Source organism: Chiloscyllium plagiosum, unplaced genomic scaffold (genome assembly GCF_037043375.1).
Source record: "Chiloscyllium plagiosum isolate Xiang-an unplaced genomic scaffold, Cpla_swu_hap1 HiC_scaffold_31, whole genome shotgun sequence".
Classification (NCBI taxonomy): Eukaryota; Metazoa; Chordata; class Chondrichthyes; order Orectolobiformes; family Hemiscylliidae; genus Chiloscyllium; species Chiloscyllium plagiosum.
This window is the reverse complement of record NW_028270169.1, coordinates 64021391-64048457: the sequence shown is the minus strand read 5'-3', so window position 1 is coordinate 64048457 and position 27067 is coordinate 64021391. Positions and strand designations below refer to the sequence as shown.

General features: G+C 43.8%; 1 protein-coding gene across 1 annotated transcript in view; it reads left to right on the top strand.

The window, feature by feature from the left end:
- Nucleotides 1-27067, top strand: part of mlxipl (MLX interacting protein like) — a 240718-nt gene that overhangs the window by 181404 nt on the left and 32247 nt on the right. Inside the window, exons 10-12 of the mRNA XM_087977196.1 lie at nt 4440-4507; nt 17082-17259; nt 23377-23486. Coding sequence (XP_087833322.1) covers nt 4440-4507; nt 17082-17259; nt 23377-23486 — 356 coding nt within the window. The remainder of the gene's footprint in view (nt 1-4439; nt 4508-17081; nt 17260-23376; nt 23487-27067) is intronic.

Sequence of the window (27067 nt, the reverse complement as noted above, 5' to 3'; positions counted from 1 at the left end):
GACTTTAATCTAAGTTCATATTAACTTCTTCCATATATATATAAACATTGGATAGATACCAAACCCATCTAAACTTTGTCAGCTGAATCCACAATAACGCATCTGCGATTACATTCTTATAACCCAAACATATACGGTTTGTAAGTAAAAAGTCTGTAACATAAGACTCCAGTGAAATAATCTCATATTCCCATCTTTAAAGCGTTCCAAGACTGTAAGAGGATTGTGATCCGTGTACACAACTTTGACACATTCTTCGTGAAATACACATTAAAATGTTGTAAGGCCAGTACCTAACTCAATAGTTCTTTTTTGATCGTGGAGTATTTCCTCTGCTGGATTTTGAGTTTCTTTGAAACGTAACCAACTGACAGTTCAATCCCATCATCATCTTCCTGTAGGAGTACAGCTCCAACCCCTATGTCAATAGCATCGATTGCAACTTTGAAAGATTTTGAAAAGTTTGGTGTAGCTAAAACTGGTTTGGTCATTAATGTTGCTTTTAAATGGTCAAATGCCTCCTGGCATTGCTCTGTCCACCAAAACTTTGTTCTTCTTCAGCAAATCGGTTAATGGTGCCACTACCCTGCTGAACAAACTTCCGATAGCGTCCGCTTGGTCTCAAAAATTGAAGCACCTCTTTCTACGAGATTGGTTGGAAATTCCTCGATGGTCTTTGTCTTTGCATTCCTTGGAGTCAACCTTCCATGAACTATGTTATTTCCCAAGAAAGTCACCTCTGCTTTTGCTAAATCAGTTTTATTTAAGTTTATCACCAGTTTTGCTTCTCGTAGTCATTCAAAGAGCTCTGCCAACTGTACCAAGTGAGTCCCAGGACTCGCTAAAGAACACTATGTCATCCAGGTAGACTGCACAGTTTGTTAACCCAGCCACAACTCGGTTCATGAGTCTTTGTAATGTGGCGGGTGTGTTCTTCATTCCAAAGGGCATCATTTTAATTTGATATAGCCCATTTAGGGTTACAAACCCAGAAATTTCTTTTGCCATCTCTGATAAAGGTACCATGCATTAAGTCCAACTTGGTGATGTAACTGGCTTGTCTGCCTTTCTCGATACAGTTCTCCAATCTAGGAATTGGATAGGAGTCCAATTTTGTAACAGAGTTGACCTTCTGATAATCTACAAAGAATTGTTGAGTCCCATCTGGTTTGGGAACTAAGACAATTGGCAAACACCACTCACTCTGGCTCGGTTCGATGATGCCCGCATGGAGCATTTCCTTCTTGACCTGTCTGGCTTTGAAAGGATTAAGCCGATATGGGTGTTGTTTTATTGGAACAGCATTCCCTACATCTACTTCATGTACAATAGCATTAGTCCTCCCCATCTGATTCTTACGTCTGTCCTTATACTGCAGTAACAAACCTTTCAACTGTATTCTATGCCCCTGAGACAGATAGCTTACTAACCTATCCCATTCCTGAAGGACTTCTTCATTTTTTAACATATTTTGCTGCACATCAAAATCCACAACATCTGGATTTGATTCCTTACTTTGTGGGGCAGTAACTAACAACTGTTTCTCCAGTCCTTTCAGATGACCCTCAGGAATATCCTCTGCCTCCTTTTCGGAGTATGCATCAACATAAATCTTTTGTTGTCTCATTTTTCTGTTGTAAATCTCTGAGCCTTTCAGGAGTAAACACTTCTGTCTGACCCTCTGCCTGTTCAGGTTTTTCCAGCACCATTATGTCAAACAGGGGATCCGCGAACTGAACCTCAACTCCTTCATCTTTCTCTTTAGTTTTTGCTTGGTACTGTGACTTATGATAATGGGATCTTGTTACTACGTAGTCTGGGAAAATTCCAAGATATTTTTCTTTTAACTCCTCAGTTTCTTGGTCTTCCTTGGGCTTCTGCACAACAAAGGGTGTCACTCCCACCTTGGATCCAGCCAAATCATTCCCAAGAACAAACTGGATTCCTGGAGCTGACACTCTGTCAATCACTCCCACTGTTACTTTCCCAGTCTTGAGTTGGCACTCCAACCTGAAATTACATAGGGGAACACTAAATTTCTGTCCATCTATCCCACACTCTCAGGTAACAGGTCAGAAAGAATGCAAATTCGCTCATCTCTTACGACTAGAGACTGGTTAGATCTTGTATCTCTCAAAAGTATAACTTCTTGCCCTTCTCCCCCTGTTCTTTCTGAGTAAACTTTACCCACAGAGGAGAATTATTTACAGAGATCAGGTACTAACTCCATACCCAGCCCCTGCCTAGGCTGTGCACTCTCCTGCAGTTCCTCAACTTTTCTTGGGCTTTCCTTTACTACCTTCACTAAGGCTACTGGCTTAGCTTCTTTTACCACATCTTTTCCAACAATGCCTTTCTTTAACGACCAGCACTGTGTCTGTACATGTCCCACTTTCTGGCAGTGACAACACCTTTTCCCAGTGCCCTTCTGAAACCACCGGCACTGTAATTTTCTATGTCCCACTCCATTACAGTGAAAACACCCGAGGCCTTTCACCTCCTGTCCACCCTCTTGGGCTTCTTTTTTATCCTGTGGTAAACTATTACTCTTTGTTCTCTACTCTTGGTTTATTAGTGTAGGATCTCCCTTTCTCCCAACTTCTGTCCCTCACAGGATGAAATTCTGGCTGGAAGCTTGTCTTATGCACCAACAAATATTCATCTGCTAACTCTGTTGCCCTTCTCACTTCCTGAACTTTCTGTTCCTCCACGTGAATTCTTACCATCTCTGGAAGTGCGTTTTTAAATTCCTCCAGCAAAATAATCTCTCTTACAGCCTCATAGATCATATCTATCTTTAAGGCCCACACCCATCTATCAAAATCGTATGTTTAATTCTTTCAAACTCAACATAAGTCTGACCTAGTTCCTTCTTTGTGTTTCTGAATCGCTGTCTATATGCTTTTGGTACCAATTCATTCACACTTAAAGTAGCCTGTTCAACCTCTTCATGGTCTCTTGACACCTCATCTGACAGCACGACAAATACCTCACTAGCTCTGCCTACCAGTTTAGTCTGAACTAGCATTACCCATCTGCCTAGCCAATTTTTCAAATGAAATAAAGAAGGTTTTGACATCTGTCTCATCAAAACGTGGCAATGTTTTAACAGATTTGTGTATATCACTACATTCTCTCTTCATCCCCATCCTGTTAAGTTGACTTTCCTGACTAATTCGCAACTTCTGAAGTTCAAATTCTCTCTTTTTGCTTAACTAAGAATTTTCTCTTTCTTTTTTCTCTCTCTCCTCTCCCTCTTTCTCTCTCACTTTCCTTTCTCTCTCTTTATCTTTCACTGTCCCTTTTTCTCTCTCTCTTTGCTCAGCTAAGAATCTCCCTTGCTTTCCTTTTCCTCACTTTCTCTCTCTTTTTTCTCCTTCCCTTTGTTTATCTTCTAACTCCATTTTTCTCCATTGTAATTTAAGTTTTTCTAACTCTACTGCACCTGCCTGTTTCTCTGACACACCCGAGTGTTTGAGTAATTCCCCTACAATTTCCGATTTACTTTTGTCCTTGGTTGAACACGACTCTAACCTCTTTGCTAATTCTAAGAGTATGGTTTTTTTTGTTTTCTTTCCGAACTTTCTTGGCAAATTTGGGAATCATCTTCAAACCCCAGAACCTCTTTAGCAATTTGAACAGCCACTTCTCTCACTTTTAATTTAACCAACCACAACTAGCTGAAATTAAACAAATTGTCTCACCTATGTTTTATTCAAAGATCTAGGAGCCTAACTGGCAAGTGTTTAAATTATTGGGTTTTTTTCATACCCCCAAATCTGTTCAAATTTGGTGGCATGGTGACTCAGTGGTTAGCACTGCTGCCTCACAGCGCCAGGGACCTGGGTTCAATTCCCGCCTCGGGTGACTGACTGTGTGGAGTTTGCACATTCTCCCAGTGTCTGCGTGGGTTTCCTCCGGGTGCTCCGGTTTCCTCCCACAGTCCAAAGATGTGCAGGTTAGGTGAATTGGCCAAGCTAAATTACCCATAGTGTTAGGTGCATTAATCAGGGTTGGGGAATGGGCCTGATTGGGTTACTCTTCGGAGGGTTGGTGTGGATGTGTTGGGCCGAAGGGCCTGTTTCCACATTGTAGGTAATCTGTGCAAATCTCAGACTGGATCTGTCTAGACCTGTTCACATCACGGATGAGAACCCCCAAACTGTTCAAATCCTGGCAACCAACCCCTAACTGTTTTAATCCCAGTGATGTGCCCCCAAACTGTTACGACACTGGGTAAACTCCTCTGCTAATTTAAACCAGATACAGAGGAAAGCTCACCTCGTGCCGTAAGCTGTGTATTTCGAGAGGCAAAGAACTATCCCAAATATCACTAATTTAAAGTAAAATTTAACAATTTTATTCTTTAAGTCCAGAAGAGAATATTAGCCATGCATAGTTTGGTTAAGATTGATTCATTAACAATTCCCTTTTTACAGAGAAATATGAAGATGGACCATTAGCACAGTTCCGCCATGACTTTGTCCCTTCACCATCCAGCTGCCCGGTAAGACTCATTGCTGAGTTTTCAAGTGATTCACTTTTATTTTGCTTCTCTGAAAGCTCAATATTTTGTGCTGATTTTAATAAACAATTGGATCTTGCCAATATTTGTATTTCTATGAAGAGATTTGGAAGGAAGGATCATGAATCTGCAAATATATGAAACAGCAGTTATCATGAGGTCTTTGATCGATTTCCATTCTTGGTCCCATCCAGTCAGGCAACTCTCGGACAGAATTTTGGAACAGCTCCCGCTTCTAGTTCAGCTTCACTCCAATCCTCGAGTACAAGCTGCTAAAGCATTGATACTAACTGCTGTGATCCTTGTATAGTCGGTGGACCCAAAATGCCCTTAGGGAGGGAATTCCAAATCTTGACCCAGTGACAGTGAAAGAATGGTGATATATTTCCAAGTCAGGATGGTGAGTGGCTTGCAGGGGAGCTTGCAGGTGATGGTGGTCCTGTGTATCTGCTGCACTTGGAAGTGGTCATGGGCTTGCATGGTGCTGTCTTTGGTGTTTTACTGCAGTGCATTTGAAGTGGTTAGTGTCATTGCTTTAGCAGCTTGGACTCGAGGATTGGAGTGAAGCTGAGCTAGAAGTGGGAGCTGTTCCAAAGACCACCTCACTTTATTGAGATAAGACAATAAGATAAAATTTATTGTTATATTTCTTTGGCTTTTATATTCTGTGTTTTGGTTTATTTTCTGTGTTTTAAGATGGTGCTGGAGAATGGTGCCAGTAAATAACACTTTTCACTGTACTTCTAATAAATACGTGACAATAAACCAAATCAAATCAAAATCAACCAATGCTGGCCCAGCCAGTGATGCCCACATCCCATGAGTAAATAATCATTTTTCTCTCATTCAGATTGGTAAATTCTGTCCTAGAGTTGCCTGACTGGATGGAACCAAGAATGGAAATTCATCAAAGATCTTCTGAAAGCTGCTATTTCATATATTTGAAGATTCTTGATCCTTCTTTCCAAATCTCTTCATACAAAATAAATATATTGTGATAGCACTATTGATGACACCTTCCATCACTTTACTGATAATCAATTGTAGACTGATGGGGCAGTATAACTGGCTGGGTTAGATTTGTCCTGCTTTTGGATACAGGGCATACCTGTGCAATTGTCATGGAGGTGCCAGTTTTATAGCTGTATTGGAACAGCTTGGCTGGGAGTGGCAAGTCTTTAGTACTATAAATTCACAGGCAGGAAAGGAATTGATAATGGCCTTATCAATACACAGAGTTGTGTTACACCTCCTAAAAATGTGTAACTAACTAGATTTGCTGTCAAATCCTTAAGGAAATGAAAGAATAACTAAACAAGGCTGCAATTAAACATTGGAGACGATAAAGTGAGGAGCTGGAAAAAGCATAGCAGGTCAAGTAGCATCTGAAGAGCTGGGGAGTCAACGTCCTGAAATGTTGACTCCCCTGCTCCTCAGATGCTGCTTGATCTGCTATGCGTTTTCCAGCTCCGCACTTTATCAACCCTGATTTTCTAGCATCTGCAGTCCTCACTGTCTCCATTACCACTGGATCGCTACTTGAACCACAAATGGTAGCAAATGTCAAAATACAATCAAAACATTGTGAGTGATGCTGAAGCACAATGTTGGGCTCTCTTCAAGTACCTTCAGTGGGAGAAACACTGGAAGCAATGATGAGATGTTGTCAAGAATCACGTGAGGGGTCCAGAGATCATCAGGAGAGTCAGCGTGGATTTACAACCAGAAGCCCCTCCATTTAGTTCGATGTTGTCAAGAGTAAGAATAAAACTTCCTTGGATTTCAGAAGGCATCGGTAATGTTATGTAAGACTTAAAATGGTTAAAACCAACAGGATATTAGCTGATTGAAACCTAGTTTGATAGTGGGATGTGCAGTTTGTTTGTGAAACCACCACTGGTGGCTTGTGTTTGGAATAGAATTTTCCTTTCTGGACAGGGTTGAAGGGTGTTCAGTTAAAATGGTAGAGGATTAACCATTAGTGAGTTTTAACAAACAGGTGAACTTGTTTTAACAATAAAATGGGGTTTATTGCATGATAGTAATAGATACAAATTATATCGGCTAGTTAGGCAGAATGACAAAGATTGTGTTGCTGGAACACAATTTTAAGCTCTGATCTCCAGCATCTGCAGTCCTCACTTACTCCTTCCAGAATGACAAAGATTATCAGGAACTGGGAGATGATGCATCTGACCCCTCACCAGGATCAACAACTAAACCTTTCAATTCTTCACCCAAGACTGTGTGACATCATCATGTTGGTGGACCCTAGTGTCGTATCCATCATTAACCCTTTCAGGGCTATTACCTTACACAATGGGAAAGCAAGTACATGCTGTGGCACAGGGAATGAGCAATGATTGAAGGGATTGCTTTAGGATCTGCTATGGTCATTGTTGCTCAAGCATGTTTTTCTTGTCAGATTTTATGCTCTCATTAAACAATGTGGGTTTGTGACAAATAACTGACAATCTAGTGATGCTGTGTGAGTGAAGGTCTAAGGATTGATGGATGTATTTTCGGATGAATGCTGTGCTAATCTGAATTCATATATCTATTCGGTACGGGGAAGATAGGATGATGAACTGCGAAGGGGAAGTGTGCGTACACCAGGATAACACTCCTGTCTGACCTGACTCCAGTTCTCAGAGTGGCTGTTAGTATATGTCATGGAATCTCAAAATTGATACAGTGCAGAACGAGACTAGTCAGCGCATAATGTGTGCGTTGACTCTACAAATAAACAGCTCACTTAGTATGATCTTATTAAGGGCAAACCCATTCATGTGGGTCTCAGGAATATAATTGAGCTCAATTATCACACTGATCTGAAGCGATTAGCTTTCTCAGCCTTTGAGAAGTTTGAGAATAGTGAACGGCTGTGTGATGTTACTGTTCTGAGCTTTTATTACTCCTGTTTTATTTAATCTGACAAAATATTTACATTATCCAGTTTGCGGAATTTAGCTTGGTCAATTACTTTTGACCTACAATTGAATGTTCAGCTCTCAACAGCCTTTGAGCCATGATGGACACTTCCTGAACACCAGCTTTCCACTGCTGGAGTTTCAGACAGATTCTTCCAAGAACATGCAGAGATAGAACAAAGAACAGGAACAAAGAACATTACAGCACAGGAACAGGCCCTTCGGCCCTCCAAGCCTGCACCGATCCAGATCCTCTATCTAAATCTGTGGCCTATTTTCTACGGATTTGTATCCCTCTGCTCAATGCCCATTCATGTGTCTGTCTAGATACATCTTAAATGATGCTATCGCCTCTACCACACCCACTGCATAAAGCACTTCTCCCTTAAACCATTCCCCTCTCACCTTGAACTCATGACCCCTAGTAACTGAGTCCCCTACTCTGGGGTAAAAGCTTCTTGTTATCCACCCTGTCTATACCTCTCATGATTTTGTAGACCTCAATCAGGTCCCCCCTCAAACTCTGTCTTTCTAATGAAAATAATTCTAATCTACTCAACCTCTCTTCATAGCTCGCGCCCTCCACACCAGGCAACATCCTGGTGAACCTCCTCTGCACCCTCTCCAAAGCATCCATATTCTTTCGGTAATGTGGTGATGAGAACTGTACGCAGTATTCCAAATGTGGCCAAACCAAAGTCCTATACAACTGTAACATGACCAGCCAACTCTTGTACTCAGTACCCTGTCTGGTGAAGGAAAGCATGCCATATTTTATCGACCTGCGTTGCCACATTCAGATACAACGGGCCTGAACACCCAGATTTCTTTGTACATCAATTTTCCCCAGGGTTTTTCCATTTACCATATAGCTCGCTCTTGAATTGGATCTTCCAAAATGCATCATCTCGCATTTGCCCAGATTGAACTCCATCTGCCATTTCTCTGCCAACTCTCCAATCTATCTATATTCTGCTGCATTCTCTGAAAGTCCCCTTCACTATCTGCTACTCCATCAATCTTAGTGCCATCTGCAAACTTGCTAATCAGACCACCTATACCTTCCTCTAGATCACTTATGTATATCACAAACAACTGTGGTCCCAGCACAGTTCCCTGTGGAACACCACTGGTCACATTTGGTCTATTTTGAGAAACATCCTTCCACTGTTACTCTCTGTCTCCTGCTGCCCAGCCAGTTCTCTATCTATCTATCTAGTACACCCTGGACCCTTGCAACTTCACCTTCTCCATCAGCCCACTTATCAAACACCTTACTGAAGTCCATGTATATGACATCTACAGCCCTTCCCTCATCAATCAACTTTGTCACGTCCACAAAGAATTCTACTAAGTTGGCAAGACATGACCTTCTCTGCACAAAACCATGCTGCCTATCACTGAATAGATCCTATTCCTGAGTATCTTCTCCAGCAGTTTCCCTATCACTGACATCAGGCTTACTAGTCTATTATTACCTAATTATAATTATCACTGCTCCCCTTCTTAAACATGGGGACAACATTAGCAATTCTCCAATCCTCTGGGACCTCACCTGTTTTCAAGGATGCTGCAAAGATATTTGTTAAGGATATCTGTTATGTCCTCTCTTGCTTCCCTCGGTAACCTGGGATAGGTTCCCATCCAGACCTGGGGACTTGTCCACCTTTAATGTCTTTTAGAGTACCCAATACTACCTCCCTCCTTATACCAGCTTGACCTAAAGCAATCAAACATCTATCCCTAATCTCAACATCCGTCATGTCCCTCTCCTCAGTGAATACCGACAGAAAGTACTCATTAAGAATCTCACCCATTTTCTCTGACTCCATGCATAACTTTCCTCCTTTGCCCTTGAGCGGGTAACCCTTTCTCTAGTTACCCTCTTGCTCCTTGTATACAAATTAAAGGCTTTGGGATTTTCCTTAACCTTGTTTGCTAAGGATATCTCATGACCCCTTTTAGCCTCTTAATTCCTCATTTCAGGTTGGTCCTACTTTCCCAATATTCTCCCAAAGCCTCATCTGTTTTCAGTTACCTAGACCTTATGTATAGTTCTTTTTTCCTCTTAGCTAGTCTCACAATTTCACCTGTCATCCATGGTTCCCTAACCTTGCCATTTCTATCCTTTTCACAGGGATATGTCTGTCCTGGACTCTAATCAAACTCTCATTAAAAGCCTCCCATACATCAAATGTGGATTTCCCTTCAAATAGCTCCTCCCAATCTACATTCCCCAGCTCCTGCCGACTTTTGGTGTCATTGGCCTTTCCCCAATTTCGTACTCTTCCTTTAGGACCACTCTCATCTTGTCCATGAGTATTCTAAAACTTATGGAATTGTGATCACTATTCCCAAAGTAATCCTCTACTGAAACTTCAACCACCTGGCTGGGCTCATTCCCCAACATCAAGTTCCAGTATGGCCCCTTCTCGAGCTGGAATATTTACATAGATATTGAAGGGGTCTACATTGGAGCCAAGAAGACAGGTCTATGTTTGATTTCACAGCATGTTCAAGGAGATCTGCTTGCTGGGTTTCACCTTCAGGTTCTCCTCTTACCAGTTCACAAACTGCCCTGGGACTGGTCTTGCTCAGCATGGTGATTGTGACCCAGCATCTAAACTCTGCGCAGCCACTTCCTTTGCAAAGGTGTCATTATTTTCCATGATCCCAAGGGTACAGCAGCTACTGTCTGCAAATCATGTGATCAATGTCAATATTGCTCTGAATGGGGAAGAGTTCCATTCAGTCGACTGGCAAGTTGTATCAGACCATCTTGTAGCTGAAGGGCAGGTCTACAGGAAGCTGACCCACTGCATTGACTGCACAACGGAACATCTGAAATGGTCTTATGGATCCTGGGACCTTCATAGAGCTGTGGCCCATGGGGCTAATCCAAAGTACAGAAACACGACTGTACATTGGCAAAGAGAAAGAAAGCAGAGAATAGAGGTGAACAAATAATTTCCAGCTGGATCGCAGTATATTTATAGGAGTTTTAAATCCAGGAACATACTGCTTAAAAGGGCAGTAGAGCAGATTCAATAATAACTTTCAAAGGAGATCTGAATAAATGCTTGCAGCATTTGATGAGGTAACAGTTAGAATACTGTGTATTGTTTTAGTATCCATGTTTAAAGAAAGATCTCAGGATCAGTACAACGGGGATTCACTAGATTACGCCCTGGGATAAGAGGCTTGTCCAAAAGATGTAGCACCGGAATTGGGCTATTTGGCCGATCGGGTCGGCTCTGCCATTTGATCATAGCTGATACTTTTCTCAACTCTATTCTGCTGCGTCTCCCTGTATCCTTTGATCACCTTATGAATCAAGAACCTATCTATCCAGTTCTGAGGAACGGTCACCTGCACCTGAAGTGTCAACTTTGATTTCTCTTCACAGATGCTGCCAGACCTTGCTGAGCTCTTCATGCAGCTTCTGTTTTTGCTTTTGATTTGCAGTATCTGCAGTTCTTTCGGATTTTATTAAGAGCCTTTGTTTCAAAGATACTCAATGGTTTGGCCCCCACAGCCTTCTCTGGCAATGTGTTCCATAGAGTCATCACCCTCTTGTTATAGAAATTCCTCCTCATCTCAGCTCTAAAACATCGTCCCTTTTACTCTGAGGGCTGTGCCCTAAGGTTCTAATCTTGCCTACTCATGGAAGCATCTTGTCCATCTTCATTCTATCCAGCCCTCTCAGTATTCTGAGCTGAAAATGTGTTGCTGGAAAAGCGCAGCAGGTCAGGCAGCATCCAGGGAACAGGAGAATCGACGTTTCAGGAAGGGCTTATGCCCGAAACGTCGATTCTCCTGCTCCCTGGATGCTGCCTGACCTGCTGCGCTTTTCCAGCAACACATTTTCAGCTCTGATCTCCAGCATCTGCAGACCTCACTTTCTCCTCTCAGTATTCTGTAAGTTTTAATCAGATTCCCCCTTATCCTTGTAAACTCCATTGGTTACAGATCCAGAATCCTCAACCGCTCCTGAAATGACAAGCACTTCAATTCCAAGGTCATTCTTGTAAACCTCCTCTGGACCCCCTTCAACGCCAACACAAATTCCTTAGATATGGGGCCCAAAATTGCTCACAATGTTTCAACTATGGCCTGCCCAGAGCCTGATACAGCCCCAGCAGTACATCCCTGCTCTTGCTTTCTTGCCTTCTTGAGATGAATGCTAACATTGCATTTGCCTTTTTAACTGCCATCTGAACCTGAGTGTTCACCTTAAAAGAATCTTGAACTAGAATTTTAAAATGAGAACAATGTTCATGCAGAGGAATGAGCTGCCAGAGGCAGTGATGGAGGTGGATACAATTACAACATTTAAAAGGTTTCTGGACGGGTATAGGAATACGTAGGGTTTAGAGGGATATGAGACAAATGCTGGCAAATGAGACTAGGCCAGGTCGGGATATCTGGTTGATACAGATAAGTTGGACTCATTCTGTGCTGTATGACTATAATTCTATAACATCTGTCACTTTACATTTAATATTTCTACAGATTTTCCTCATGTAGAAAAGAGTCTATGCCTCTATTCTGTCTTACCAATGTGCATAATCTCACACTTTCCCACATTGCACTCCATTTGCCACTTCTTTGCTCACTTTCCTAGCCTGTCCAAGACCTTCTGCAGCCCCCCTGCTTACTCAACACTAGCTGTCCCTCCACCTATCTTTGTGTCATCTGCAAACTTAAGCAACAATGCCCTCATTCTTTCCACTATTTACTGGCTGCCATCCTGAAAAGAACCCACTTTTGCTCACTCTGTCTTAGTGATGGAGTCATAGAGATGTACAGCATGGAAACAGACCCTTCGGTCCAACCCATCCATGCCGACCAGATGTTCCAACCCAATCTAGTCCCACCTCCAGCACCCGGCCCATATCCCTCCAAACCCTTCCTATTCATATACCCATCCAAATGCCTCTTAAATGTTGCAATTGTACCAACCTCCATCACTTCCTCTGGCAGTTCATTCCATACATGCACCACCCTCTGCGTGAAAAAGTTGCCCCTTAGGTCTCTTTTATATCTTTCTCCTCTCAGCCTAAACCTATGTCCTCTAGTTCTGGACACCCCGACCCCAGGGAAAAGACTTTGCATATTTGTCCTATCCATGCGCCTCATAATTTTGTAAACCTCTATAAGGTCACCCCTCAACTTCCGACGCTCCAGGGAAAACAGCCCCAGCCTGTTCAACCTCTCCCTGTAGCTCAAATTCTCCAACCCTGGCAACATCCTTGTAAATCTTTTCTGAACCCTTTCAAGTTTCACAACATCTTTCGATAGGAAGGAGACCAGAATTGCACACAATATTCCAACAATGGCCGAACCAATGTCCTGTACAGCCACAACATGACCTCCCAACTCCTGTACTCAATACTCTGACCAATAAAGGAAAGCATACCAAACACCTTCTTCACTATCCTATCTACCTGTTACTCCACTTTCAAGGAGCTATGAACCTGCACTCCAAGTCTCTTTGTTCGGCAACACTCCCTAGGACCTTACCATTAAGTGTATAAGTCCTGCTTAGATTTGTTTTCCCAAAATGCAGCACCTCGCATTTATCTGAATTAAACTCCATCTGCCACTTCTCAGCTTATTGGCCCATCTGGTCCAGATCCTGTTGTAATCTGAGGTAACCCTTTTCACTGTCCACTACACCTCCAATTTTGGTGTCATCTGCAAACTTACTAACTGTACCTCTTATGCTCACATCCAAATCATTTATGTAAATGACAAAAAGTAGAGGGCCCAGCACCGATCCTCATGGTACTCCACTGGTCACAGGCCTCCAGTCTGAAAAGCAACCCTCCACCACCACCCTCTGTCTTCTACCTTTGAGCCAGTTCTGTATCCAAATGGCTAGTTCTCCCTGTATTCCATGAGATCTAACCTTGCTAATCAGTCTCCCATGGGGAACCTTGTCGAATGCTTTACTGAAGTCCATATAGATCACATCTACAGCTCTACCCTCATCAATCCTCTTTGTTACTTCTTCACAAAACTCAATCAAGTCTGTGAGACATGATTTCCCACCTACAAAGCCATGTTGACTATCCCTAATCAGTCCTTGCCTTTCCAAATACATGTACATCCTGTCCCTCAGGATTCCCTCCAACAACTTGCCCACCACCGAGGTCAGGCTCACCGGTCTATAGTTCCCTGGCTTGTCTTTACCACCCTTCTTAAACAGTGGCACCACGTTTGCCAACCTCCAGTCTTCCAGCACCTCACCTGTGACTATCGATGATACAAATATCTCAGCAAGAAGCCCAGCAATCAGTTCTCTGGCTTCCCACACAGTTCTCAGGTACACCTGATCAGGTCCTGGGGATTTATCCATCTTTACCCGTTTCAAGACATCCAGCACTTCCTCCTCAGTAATCTGGACATTTTGCAAGATGTCACCATCTATTTCCCTACATTCTATATCTTCCATATCATTTTCCACAGTAAATACTAATGCAAAATATAAATTTAATATCTGCCCCATTTTCTGTGGCTTCACACAAAGGCCACCTTGCTGATCTTTAAGGGGCCCTATTCTCTCCCTCGTTACCCTTTTGTCCTTAATATATTTTTAAAAACCCTTTGGATTCTCCTTAATTCTATTTGCCAAAGCTACCTCATGTCCCCGTTTTGGCCTCCTGATTTCCCTCTTGAGTATACTCCTACTGCCTTTATACTCTTCTAAGGATTCACTCGATCTATCCTGTCTATACCTGACATATGCTTCCTTCTTTTTCTTAACCAAACCCTCAATTTCTTTAGTCATCCAGCATTCCCTACCTACCAGCCTTCCCTTTCACCCTGACAGGAATATACTTTCTCTGGATTATTGTTATCTCTTTTTTGAAGGCTTCCCATTTTCCAACCGTCCCTTTACCTGCGAACATCTGCCTCCAATCAGCTTTCGAAAGTTCTTGCCTAATACCGTCAAAATTGGCCTTTCTCCAATTTAGAACTTCAACTTTTAGATCTGGTCTGTCCTTTTCCATCACTATTTTAAAACGATTAGAATTATGGTCGCTGGCCCCAAAGTGCACCCCCACTGACACCTCAGTCACCTGCCCTGCCTTATTTCCCAAGAGTAGGTCAAGTTTTGCATCTTCACTAGGAAGTACACCCACATACTGAATCAGAAAATTGTCTTGTACGCACTTAAGAAATTACTCTCCATCTAAACCTTTAACACTATGGCAGTCCCGGTCGATGTTTGGAAAGTTAAAATCCCCTACCATAACCACCCTATTATTCTTACAGATTGCTGAGATCTCCTGACAAGTTTGTTTCTCAATTTCCCTCCGACTATTGGGGGTCTATAATACAATCCCAATAAGGTGATCATCCCTTTCTTATTTCTCAGTTCCACCCAAATAACTTCCCTTGATATAATTCCAGGAATAGTGTAGGTTAGATGGGCTTCAGATTGGTATGACATAGGCTCAACATCGAGGGCCAAAGGGCCTGTACTGTGCTGTAATGTTCTATGTTCTATGTTCAGCACAGTTGTAATGCTATCCTTTATCAAAAATGCCACTCCCCCTCCTCTCTTACCTCCTTTTCTATCTTTCCTGTAGCATTTGTATCCTGGATCATTAAGCTGCCAGTCCTGTCCATCCCTGAGCCATGTTTCTGTAATCACTATGATATTCCAGTCCCATGTTCCTAACCATGCCCTGAGTTCATCTGCCTTCCCTTTAGGCCCCTTGCATTGAAATAAATGCAGTTTAATTTATTAGTCCTACCTTGTCCCTGCCTGCCCTGACTGTTTGACTCACTTCTGTTCTCAACTGTACCAGTCTCAGATTGATCTCTTATCTCACTATCTCCCTGGGTCCCACCCCCCCTCCCCCACCTTACTAGTTTAAATCCTCCTGAGCAGTTCTCGCAAATTTCCCAGCCAGTATATTAGTCCCCTTCCAATTTAGGTGCAATCCGTCTTTCTTGTACAGGTCACTTCTTCCCCAAAAGAGATTCCAATGATCCAAAAATGTGAATCCTTCACCAAAACACCAGCTCCTCAGCCATGCATTCATCTGCTCTATCCTCCTATTCCTGCCCTCACTAGCTCGTGGCACCGGGAGTAATCCAGATATTACTACCCTTGAGGACGTCCTTTTTAAATTTCTGCCTAACTCTCTGTAATCTCCCTTCAGAATCTCAACCTTTTCCCTTCCAATATCGTTGGCTCCAATGTGGACAGTGACCTCCTGCTGGTCCCTCTCCCCCGTGAGAACATTCTGCACCCTCTCTGAGACATCCTTGACCCTGGCACCAGGGAAGCAACACACCATTCTGCTTTTTCTCTGCTGGCCACAGAAACGTCTGTCTGTACCTCTGACTACAGAATCCCCTAACACAATTGATCTTTTGGAACCCAACGTACCCCTCGTTGCATTAGAGCCAGTCTGAATACCAGAAACTTGGCTGTTTGTGCTACGTTCCCCTGAGAATCCATCACCCCCTACATTTTCCAAAACAGCATACCTGTTTGAAATGGCTATATCCACAAAAGGCTCCTGCCCTAGGTGCCGACCTCTCTTACCTTTCCTAGAGTTAACCCATCTATTTGACTGTCTCTGAGACTTTCCCCCCTCCTATAACTGCCATCCATCACATACTGTTGCTGTTGCAAATTCCTCATCGTCTCTATCTGTCTCTCCAACTGATCCACTCGATCTGATAAGATTTGCAGCCAACAGCATTTATGGCAGATATAATCCGCAGTAAGCCTTAAACTCTCTTTAAACTCCCCCATCTGACAAGAAGTACATATCACTGCAAAGGCCATTTTTACTCCTTCACAATCTACAGATCCAGAAAATAATACCGTCTTATTCCTCTACAAAACACTGCCCAAGGTTAAATTAATAGTTATGGCTTATATTTTAAGTTTAATCAAGAGACATATCTCCAAAATCATGTAATCAAGAAAGACCCACTGTACTCACTACTAAAGCCTTTCTATTGGACAGACTTAAAACAATGATTAACTTATCTGATTCTGTACTGTGAACTTTGCCCAACAGGCTCCTCCAAGATTAGCTGTGAAATTCACTGTTTGTTAATTTTCCCAGATGCACTCTGATGTCCAGCGATTCTGCCATTCAGCCAATCCTCTATCCAGGCCCTGACCTTCCCCTGACACCATGGGCTGCAAATGGGCTTATACTCACTCGTGTTTCAAAGAGTAAGAGTGAGTCTGGGTAGATACTGACTGGTTGTTTCTTCTTGTGGCATCTAAAACATGAGGTCTCAATCTCAGGATCAGGGACTGATCATTTAGGACTGTGTTAAGGAGCAATCTCTTAAAGGTTGTGAATTGTTGAAATTCTGTACCTCATAGAGTTGTTGATACTTCAACATTGAATACAGATTGATGGTCTCTCAGAGAAGCCAGGGTATGTGAGGGTAAGTTGAAACCAGAGGTTAGTCAGAATCATATCGCATGGTGGAATAAACTTTAATCATTCAGTGCAATTAAGCATTACTCACACTGAGGCTTCTATGGGTTTTGCAATGTCATGACCTGCTGTTGTTTGTGTCTAAGGTGATAAACAGCTGGGAATGGATGACTGAAGAATTTAACACATTTCTTTACACAGACCAGTGCACTTTCCGAATTCCCAGGAACTACCTTGATGAAGCAAGCTGAGCACATCCTGCTGGAGCCACCTGCACAATCCAGTACGTCATATTCTGTCCCACATGTTTATCCAACGGCAAAGCGGTTATCACCGAGCTCAAGCTGCAGTGAGAAGATTCCATCATTCTCACTCCCAGGTATTTACTGAGGAACTTATGGCAGAATCTTACAGAAGTCTGAGCAACATCATGAGATTTGTGGCAAAACTCCGTGAGGAGTCCAGCGAGGTCTACCTCAACATCAGGAGCACCTTGTTGCACCTTTTATAATTTTGCTGAGCAGCAGCATTTCTCACTAGGCAGCAGTGAGCTGCCAGTTATTGGGGATTGCAGCTTGTTATTAACACCACAACTCACTTCATTAATATTTAGCTTCCAATTTTACCAAACACACCAAACAAGCTCGACATCGAGAAACCAGAGTGAATCCCTGGTGCATTCAGCTCACTGCATGGTCAGAAGGAGCCCTCCCACCCATGGTAGACTTGAACCCCCCCCCCATGTCTCAGGGCACACTCCATGGGCACACACCTCACATCCACAGATATTGGCATCTGACATGTGCCAGCCTCTAAGAGCTGTCGTGGCACATCTCCGATCCACTGACAGGATATTTTTACACTTCAATGCTGTCCCTCAGGCTACACTGATGTTCTCATTGTAACGCTGCAGTAAGGACACTATGTGCTCAGGGACACACCCCCAGCTCGGGGACTGAACCAGGCTGCAGCTCCGAGCTCTTTGCTCTCTCACAGCACTTACTTACTCTGAGCTGAGCTGGATGCTCACTGAATTCCTCCTCACATTGCCTTTGTGCATTTTGCCCTGTCAGCCAGCGATATCAGGCTCATATCACTGCTATCTTGCTGCAGTCTAGCACAGACACAGAGGTAGCGTGCTGGTCAGCACTGTCAGCAAACTTCAGTCAGATCAAGGAGTCGGCACCATTTACTCTGGGGGGGCTGACACAGTAAGTCAAGGGCAGTGTCCAATACCACCCTAGGGGATTGGACCTTGTCAGTCAGCTGATTGGGGCTGAATAGGAGCTGAGTATCAGGCTGCATACCATCCAGCCGGACACTGTCCTACTGGGCTGTTTTCACCCTGGAACAAGAGAGGCTGGTACCATGGTGGATGAAACTGGATGACACAGCTATTGGGGAGGAGTCCCAAGTGAGTCAGTGGGAAGGGCTGAGGGCAATGCAGGGTTCATGGTATATATTGGGGGTTGGATTCAGTGACAGTGAGTGAGGGAAAATGTTTCAGTAATAGTGAGAGCAGGAGACCATAAGCCTTGGTAGGAGGTGGAGGCAGTAGTAGAGATAGAGTGAGGCTGAGCTATCAGCGTGAAGATGGTGGTACCCATGCCAATGGAGTGGGGAGGGTCAATGACCCTCTTCCTACAGAGCTGGGAATTCCCCCACATGGCTGAGACTGCACTAATCCAGGGTCAACCTGGGACCAGAATGGCATGGTCTGGTGGAATGGCCTCTACTGCTTGTCCTGAGGGAACATTTGCTCTGTGCTGGCCCCTCCCAATCCAGCAAGGCCTTCAGGATCCTGTCCACAAAGCAGGGCACCAATTTTTCTCGGTCTGCCTTGTCTGCCTAGAGTAGCGCTGGACTGATTGCACGTGTCCATGTGCACCATGGACTTTTAAAGATGGCACCTGATGGTTGCCAGTCTTTCAGTAGATGTTTGGTGAGTTGTTCTGGGTAAAATGTGACTAGAATGAGTCATAATCAGAAATAAATTAGAATCAGGTGGAGCAGGTAGTTAATGAGGTGAATTTGGTAAAATACAACGAGAAATTCTCAAGGCAACTTGCATTTAAACACGTGGCTAAGGGATTGGTGTGGGAAAGTGGGATTCCACTTCATGGGGCATTGGCATCAGTTTTGGAACCGGGTGGATCTGTACCGTTGGGACAGTCTCCACCTGAACCGATCAGGTACCAATGTTCTAGCGAAGAGGATAAATAGGGTGGTCAGTAGGACTTTAAACTTCTGAGTTGGGAGGAAGGGAAAGTGAAAGCGACAGGGAGTATGGAGTTAAATGGAAAGATAAGCGGCAGGATAGCATATGTGCAGGCAGATTTATACTTGAGACAGACTGGGAATGGGAATGCAGCAAAAAGGAAGGATAACTTAGGACATCTTATGACTTCCAATATCTCTAATGATAAGAAAGTTAACATTAAGGCACTTTACCTGAATGCTCGTAGCATTCATAACAAAGCAGATGAACTAATGGCACAGATCATCGTGAGTGATTATGATGTGGTAGGCATCACAGAGACGTGGTTACAGGAGGGTCAGGACTGGCAGTTAAACATCCAAGGGTTTTCAACTTATCGAAAAGATAGGGAGGTGGGCAGAGGGGGCGGGGTTGCCTTGTTAGTTAAGAACAAAATTAAATCTATGGTGCTGAATGACATAGCGTCGGGTGATGTGGAGTCTGTGTGGGTGGAATTGAGGAACCACAAAGGCAAAAACACCATAATGGGAGTTATGTACAGACCCCCTAACAGTGGCCAGGACCTGGGGCGCAACATGCACCGGGAAATAGAGAAGGCATGTCAGAAAGGCAAGGTCACAGTGATCATGGGAGACTTCAATATGCAGGTGGACTGGGTAAATAATGTTGCCAGTGGATCCAAAGAAAGGGAATTCATGGAATGCTTACAGGATGGCTTTTTGGAACAGCTTGTCATGGAGTCCACAAGGGAGCAGGCTATTCTGGACCTAGTGCTATGTAATGAGCCAGACTTTATAAAAAATCTTAAAGTAAGGGAACACTTAGGAAGCAGCGATCATAATATGGTAGAGTTCAGTCTGCAGTTTGAAAGAGAGAAGGCAAAATCGGATATAATGGTGTTAAAGTTAAATAAAGGTAATTATGAGGGCATGAGAGAGGAACTGACGAAAATAGACTGGAAGCAGAGTCTCACAGGGAAGACAGTAGAACAAAAATGGCAGGGGTTTGTGGGTAAAATTGAGGACACTGTACAGAGGTTCATCCCCAAGAAGAGAAAGATTATCTGGGGAGGGCTTAGACAGCCATGGCTGACAAAGTAAGTCAGGAATTCTATCAAAGAAAAAGAGAGAGCCTATAAAGTGGCCAAGAGCACTGGGAAATCAGAAGATTGGGAAGGCTACAAAAACAAACAGAGGATAACAAAGAGAGAAATAAGGAAGGAGAGGATCAAATATGAAGGTAGGCTAGCCAGTAATATTAGAAATGATGGTAAAAGTTTATTTCAATACATAAGAAACAAACGACAGACAAGAGTAGACATTGGGCCACTTCAAACTGATGCTGGAAGGCTAGTGATGGGAGATAAGGAAATAGCTGGAGAACTTAATAAGTACTTTGTGTCAGTCTTCACTGTGGAAGACATAAGTAATATCCCAACAATTAAAGGGAGTCGGGGGCTGAGTTGAGTATGGTTGCCATTACAAAAGAGAAAGTGCTAGAAAAACTAAAAGGTCTTAAAATTGATAAATCTCCTGGGCCTGATGGGTTACATCCTAGAGTTCTGAGGGAGGTGGCTGAGGAAATAGTGGAGGCGTTGGTTGAGATCTTTCAGAAGTCACTGGAGTCAGGGAAAGTCCCAGATGATTGGAAGATCGCTGTTGTAACCCCCTTGTTCAAGTAAGGATCAAGGCAAAAGATGAAAAATTATAGGCCAATTAGCCTAACCTCAGTTTTTGGTAGAATTCTAGAATCCATCATTAAGGATGAGGTCTCTAAATTCTTGGAAGAGCAGGGTCGGATTAGAACAAGTCAACATGGATTTAGTAAGGGGAGGTCGTGCCTGACAAACCTGTTGGAGTTCTTTGAAGAGGTGACAAGTAGGTTAGACCGGGGAAACCCAGTGGATGTGGTCTACCGAGACTTCCAAAAGGCCTTTGATAAGGTGCCACACGGGAGGCTGCTGAGCAAGGTGAGGGCCCATGGTGTTCAAGGTGAGCTACTGGTATGGATTGAGGATTGGCTGTCTGACAGAAGGCAGAGAGTTGGGATAAAAGGTTCTTTTTCGGAATGGCAGCCGGTGACAAGCGGTGTCCCCCAGGGTTCAGTGTTGGGGCCGCAGCTGTTCACATTATATATTAATGATCTGGATGAAGGGACTGGGGGCATTCTAGCGAAGTTTGCCGACGATACAAAGTTAGGTGGACAGGTAGGTAGTACTGAAGAAGTGGGGAGGCTGCAGAAGGATCTAGACAGTTTGGAGGAGTGGTCCAGGAAATGGCTGATGGAATTCAATGTGAGCAAATGCGAGGTCTTGCACTTTGGAAAAAAGAATACAAGCATGAATTGCTTTCTAAATGGTGAGAAAATTTGTAAAGCCAAAGTACAGAGGGATCTGGGAGTGCTAGTTGAGGATTCTCTAAAGGTAAACATGCAGGTTAAGTCTGTGATTAAGAAAGCGAATGCAATGTTGTCAATTATCTCAAGAGGGTTGGAATATAAAAGCACTGTTGTGCTACTGAGACTTTATAAAGCTCTGATTAGGCCCCATTTGGAGTACTGTGTCCAGTTTTGGTCCCCACACCTCAGGAAGGACATACTGGCACTGGAGCGTGTCCAGCGGAGATTCACACAGATGATCCCTGGAATGGTAGGTTTAACATATGAGGAACGGCTGAGGATCCTGGGATTGTATTCATTGGAGTTTAGAAGATTAAGGGCAGATCTAATAGAAACTTACAAGATAATTTCCTAGCGGAGAGGAAATTGTTTCCGTTAGGCGAGGAGACGAGGACCCGTGGACACAGCCTTAGAATTAGAGGGGGTAAATTCAGAACAGAAATGCGAAGACATTTCTTCAGCCAGAGAGTGGTGGGCCTGTGGAATTCATTGCCACAGAGTGCAGTGGAGGTTGGGACGCTAAATGTCTTCAAGGCAGAAATTGATAAATTCTTGATGTCACAAGGAATTAAGGGCTACGGGGAGAATGCGGGTAAGTGGAGTTGAAATGCCCATCAGCCATGATTAAATGGCGGAGTGGACTCGATGGGCCGAATAGCCTTACTTCCGCTCCTATGTCTTATGGTCTTATGGTCTTAAGCAAATACAAAATTCAATATATAGAGACTTTAAAGTGCAGAAGGCAGAAATTCAGCCCATCAAATTCATGCTGGTCCTCTTGAGTAAACTAGTCAATTTATTCTCTACTCCATCCCTGTAGAAATCTATTTTTATCAAGTGTCTATCAAATTTCCTATGGAAATCTATGTCCTTTAGTCTTTGCATGATCAGTTAATGAGAACAGCATTCCTTTTTCTATCTAACTTACCTGAATCTTGTACATCTGTATCAAGTCTCCATTCAATTGGGGGTTTTACTCCAAGGAGATGACTCCAGTTTTGTCAACTTAACCTTATCGCTAAACTCTCCGGCACTGGAGGTCTTCTGGTACATCACTTCTACCAAGGATCCTTACATCCTTCTGAAAGTGTGGTGACCAGGACTGAATGCAGTATTGTAGCAGCGGTGTAACTGGAGCTTTAGAAAGTTTCAGTATAACATCCCTGCTTTTGTCCTCAGTAACTCTATTTATGAAGCTCCAGATTTGCATGGGCAGCAAGGTGGCTCAGTGGTTAGCACTGCTGCCTCACAGCACTAGGGACCCAGGTTCAATTCTAGCCTTGGGTGACTCTCTGTGTGGAGTTTGCACATTCTCCCTGTGTCCAAGTGGGTTTCCTCTGGGTGCTCCACTTTCCTCCCACAATCCAAAGATGTGTAGGTCAGGTGAATTGGCCAGGCTAAATTGCCCACAGTGTTGGTACATTAGTCAGAGGTAAATGGGTCTGGTTGGGTTACTCTTTGGAGGGTTGGTGTGGACTTGGCTCAAAGGGCCTGTTTTCACACAATGTAGGGAATCGAATCTAATCTATCCAGCTTCCCCCTATAAGTCAAACCCTGCAGCCTCAGGAACATCCTTGTAAATCTTTTCTGCACCCTTTCAAGTTTAACAACATCCTCCTGTATCTGGATCACTACAGCTGCAGTCAGAGCTTTCTTCTCCTGTCACTCCTAAATTCACTGAGAAACAGGCTGACTGGAACCGTGTTGTCCCATATCCTTTTAAACCCTTCCAGATACGGGTCTGTGTTGCATTTTCCTTCTCTTCCTCTATTTTCAGTTATGATAGTGTTCTGCATTTTGGATCTTTCTCAGTTGTAAGAAGCTCTGGATGAGTGCTGCCTTCTGTGCATTGCTTGTAATCAGTGCTCTCTCTTTGTGTAGGTCACAAATGTGGCTCAGGGAAACTGTCACTCACTGACCCAGGAGAACAGGAGTCAGTGACACAGTCACCACGTTCCACTGCAAACAGGAAAAAGCTCCAAATAAACAAGGTAAGTATGTTGAAAACTGATCTCACATAGGGGCAGCTTTTAAAAGTTAAGAATGTGTGAATAGGGTCCAGTTTTAATCTTTGTAGAACTGGAATTAGAAGTCATTTCCAATACACTAACTTCCAAATTGAACAGGGGAGCCCTTGGTGTGTGGTGGAATACAATCCACTTGCCTGGAAGAGGGCAGCCACAACTTTAGATCAAAGGCTGTGAATTAGGTAACTCACTGACTGACTTCAGTAACACTCAAAAAACTCAATACCATTCCACCTGCTTGACACAATCCACAACCTTCAACATTCACTCGCAACACCACCAACACACCTGCACCATCTACAAGGTACACTGTAACAAATTAACAAGGCTTCCATACAGCAGCAGCAGGGGGAGAGAGAGACAGAGAGAAGCAGTTAGACAGGGAGAAGCTGAAAGACAGAAAAGCAAAGAGATGCGGGAGCAAAGAGAAAGAGCAGAGAAAGAGAGAGAGAGAGAGAGAAAGGCGCAGGAGAGAGAAAGAGGACCAGAGAGGAGCAAGAGAGAGGGAGGTGCAGAGAGAGAGGAGGAGCAGAGAGAGAGGAACCATGAGTAAGAATAAGAGAGATGGAAACACAGAGAGAGAGGAGTAAGAGAGGTACAGAGAAATGGGGAGCAGAGTGAGACAGCAGCGAGGGAAGCAGCAGATAGAGATGGGAGTTGAAGCAGTTTGCAGGGATTTTAGCAAAACTTTGAAAATGTCCCATAAGGAAGACTGATAAAAAGGTTCATGGGGATGTTCATGGGATCCAGTGTAACTTGGTAAGATGGATCCAAAATTGGCTTAGTGGCAGGAGATAGAGTATGTTGGGTGAAGTTTGTTTGTGTGACCGGAGCCCAGTGTGAAGTTGCATATCACAGTGTTCAGTGCTGGGTCCCTTATTGTTGGTGATATTTGTAAAAGATGTTTGCAGATGACACAAAGATTTGCCAGGTGGTTGATAGTGAGGAGGAAGGTGTTAGGTTACAGGAAGGTATAAACTGATTGGTCAGATGGGCAGATCAGTGGCAGATGGAATTTAGCCTTGATAAATGTGAGGTGATGCACTTTGGGAGAAGGAACAAGACAAGAGGGTCCTCAATGAATGATAGGACACTAGGAAGCTCTGAGGAATCTTAGGGTGCTTATCCATAGATCCCTGAAGATGGCAGGACAGTTAATATGATATTTAAGAAGGCACATGGGATGCTTGTCTTTATCGGTTATGGGAGAAAGTGAGGACTGCAGATGCTGGAGATCAGAGCTGAAAGTGTGTTGCTGGAAAAGCGCAGCAGGTCAGGCAGCATCCAAGGACCAGGAGAATCGATGTTTCGGGCATGAGCCTTCTTCAGGAATGAGGACACTTTCCTCATTCCTGAAGAAGGGCTCATGCCCGAAACGTTGCTTTTCCAGCAACACATTTTCAGTTTTTTATCGGTTATGGCATATATTGTAAGAGCAGGGAGATTATGTTGGAGCTGTACAAAATTTTGGTTAGGTCACAGCTGGAACAAGATGTGCAATTCTGGTCCCCACACTATTGGAAAGATGTGACTGCACTGGAAGGGGTGCAGAGGAGATTCACCAGGATGTTGCCATGGATGAAGGGAGACTGGATAAGCTCAAGTTTATTCTTTGAAGAAGTTTGAGGAGGGAATTGTTAGGAATGTGTAATAGTATGAGGGGCATGATCAAGGTGAAGAGAAAACATAGAACATAGCAAAGTACAGCACAGAACAGGCCCTTCGGCCCATGATGTTGTGCCAAGGATTAATCAAAATATAAAATAAAATAACCTAACCTATGCACCCCTCAATTCTCTGCATGTCCAGCAGTGGCTTAAATGTCCCTAATGACTCTGCTTCCACCACCACCGCTGGCAACACATTCCATGCATTCACAACTCTCTGTGTAAAGAACCTACCTCTGATGTCTCCTTTATACCTTTCTCTTAATATCTTAAAACTATGACCCCTTGTACCCGTCAATCCTGCCCTAGGGAAAAGTCTCTGACTATTGAATCTATCCATTCCTCTCATTATCTTGTGTACCTCGATCAGGTCTCCTCTCTTGCTCCTTCTCTTCAGAGAGAAAAGTCCAAGCTTATTCAACCTTTCTTCATAAGGCAAGCCCTCCAGTCCAGGCAGCATCCTGGTAAACCTTCTTTGCACCCTCTCCAAAGCCTTTGTATCTTTCCTATAGTAGGGTGACCAGAACTGAACACAATATTCCAAGTGTGGTCTCACCAGGGACTTGTAGAGCTGTAGCAAAACCTCGCGGCTCTTAAACTCAATCCCCCTGTTCATGAAAGCCAAAACACCATCTGCTTTCTTAACAACCCTATCCACTTGGGTGGCAACTTTGAGGGATCTATGTACTTGCACACCCAGAACCCTCTGTTCCTCCACACTGCCAAGAATCCTACCTTTAATCCTATATTCAGCATTCAAGTTCGACCTTCCAAAATGCATCACTTTGCCATTTCATCTGCCATTTCTCAGCCCAGCTCTGCATTCTGTCTATGTCGCGCCTGCCATAGCCCTCGATACTATCTACGACACCTCCAACCTTTGTGTCATCTGCAAATTTACTAACTCACCCCTCAACCTCCTCATCCAAGTCATTTATAAAAACTACAAAGAGCAGAGGCCCAAGAACAGAGCCCTGTGTGACACCACTCAACACTGACCTCCAGGGAAAATACTTTCCATCTACAACCACTCTCTGCCTTCTGACAGCCAACTAATTAGATTAGATTAGATTAGATTAGATTACTTTACAGTGTGGAAACAGGCCCTTCGGCCCAACAAGTCCACACCGACCCGCCGAAGCGCAACCCACCCATACCCCTACATTTACCCCTTATCTAACACTACGGACAATTTAGCATGGCCAATTCACCTGACCCTGCACATCTTTGGACTGTGGGAGGAAACCGGAGCACCCGGAGGAAACCCACGCAGACACAGGGAGAATGTGCAAACTCCACACAGTCAGTCGCCTGAGGCGGGAATTCTGAATCCAAAGAACCAAATCTCCCTGGGGAACCTTATCAAACGCCTTGCTGAAGTCCATATACACCACATCCACTGCTCGACCTTCGTCGACCTGTCTTGTCACCTCCTCAAAGCACTCAATAAGGTTTGTGAGGCATGACCTGCCCCTCACAAAGCCATGCTGACTGCCTTTAATCATACTATGCTTTGCCAAATAGTCATAAATCCTATCCCTCAGAATTCTTCACAAAGCTTTGCTGACCACGGACGTACGACTGACTAGACTGTAATTGTCAGAGATTTCCCTATTCCCCTTCTTGAAAAGAGGAACAACATTCGCCTCCTTCCAATCCTCCGGTACGACTCCCGTGGAGAGTGAGGAGGCAAAGATCTTCGCCAGCGGCTTAGCAACCTCCTTTCTTACTTCCCGGAGCAGCCTCGGATAAATCTGGTCTGGCCCTGGGGACTTAGCAATCTTAATGTTTGCCAAAATTTCCAGCACATCAACTTCATCAATCAAGTTAGATCCCAGGTCGAAATCACTCAGCTGAGAGGTGAAGTAAAGAGTAACA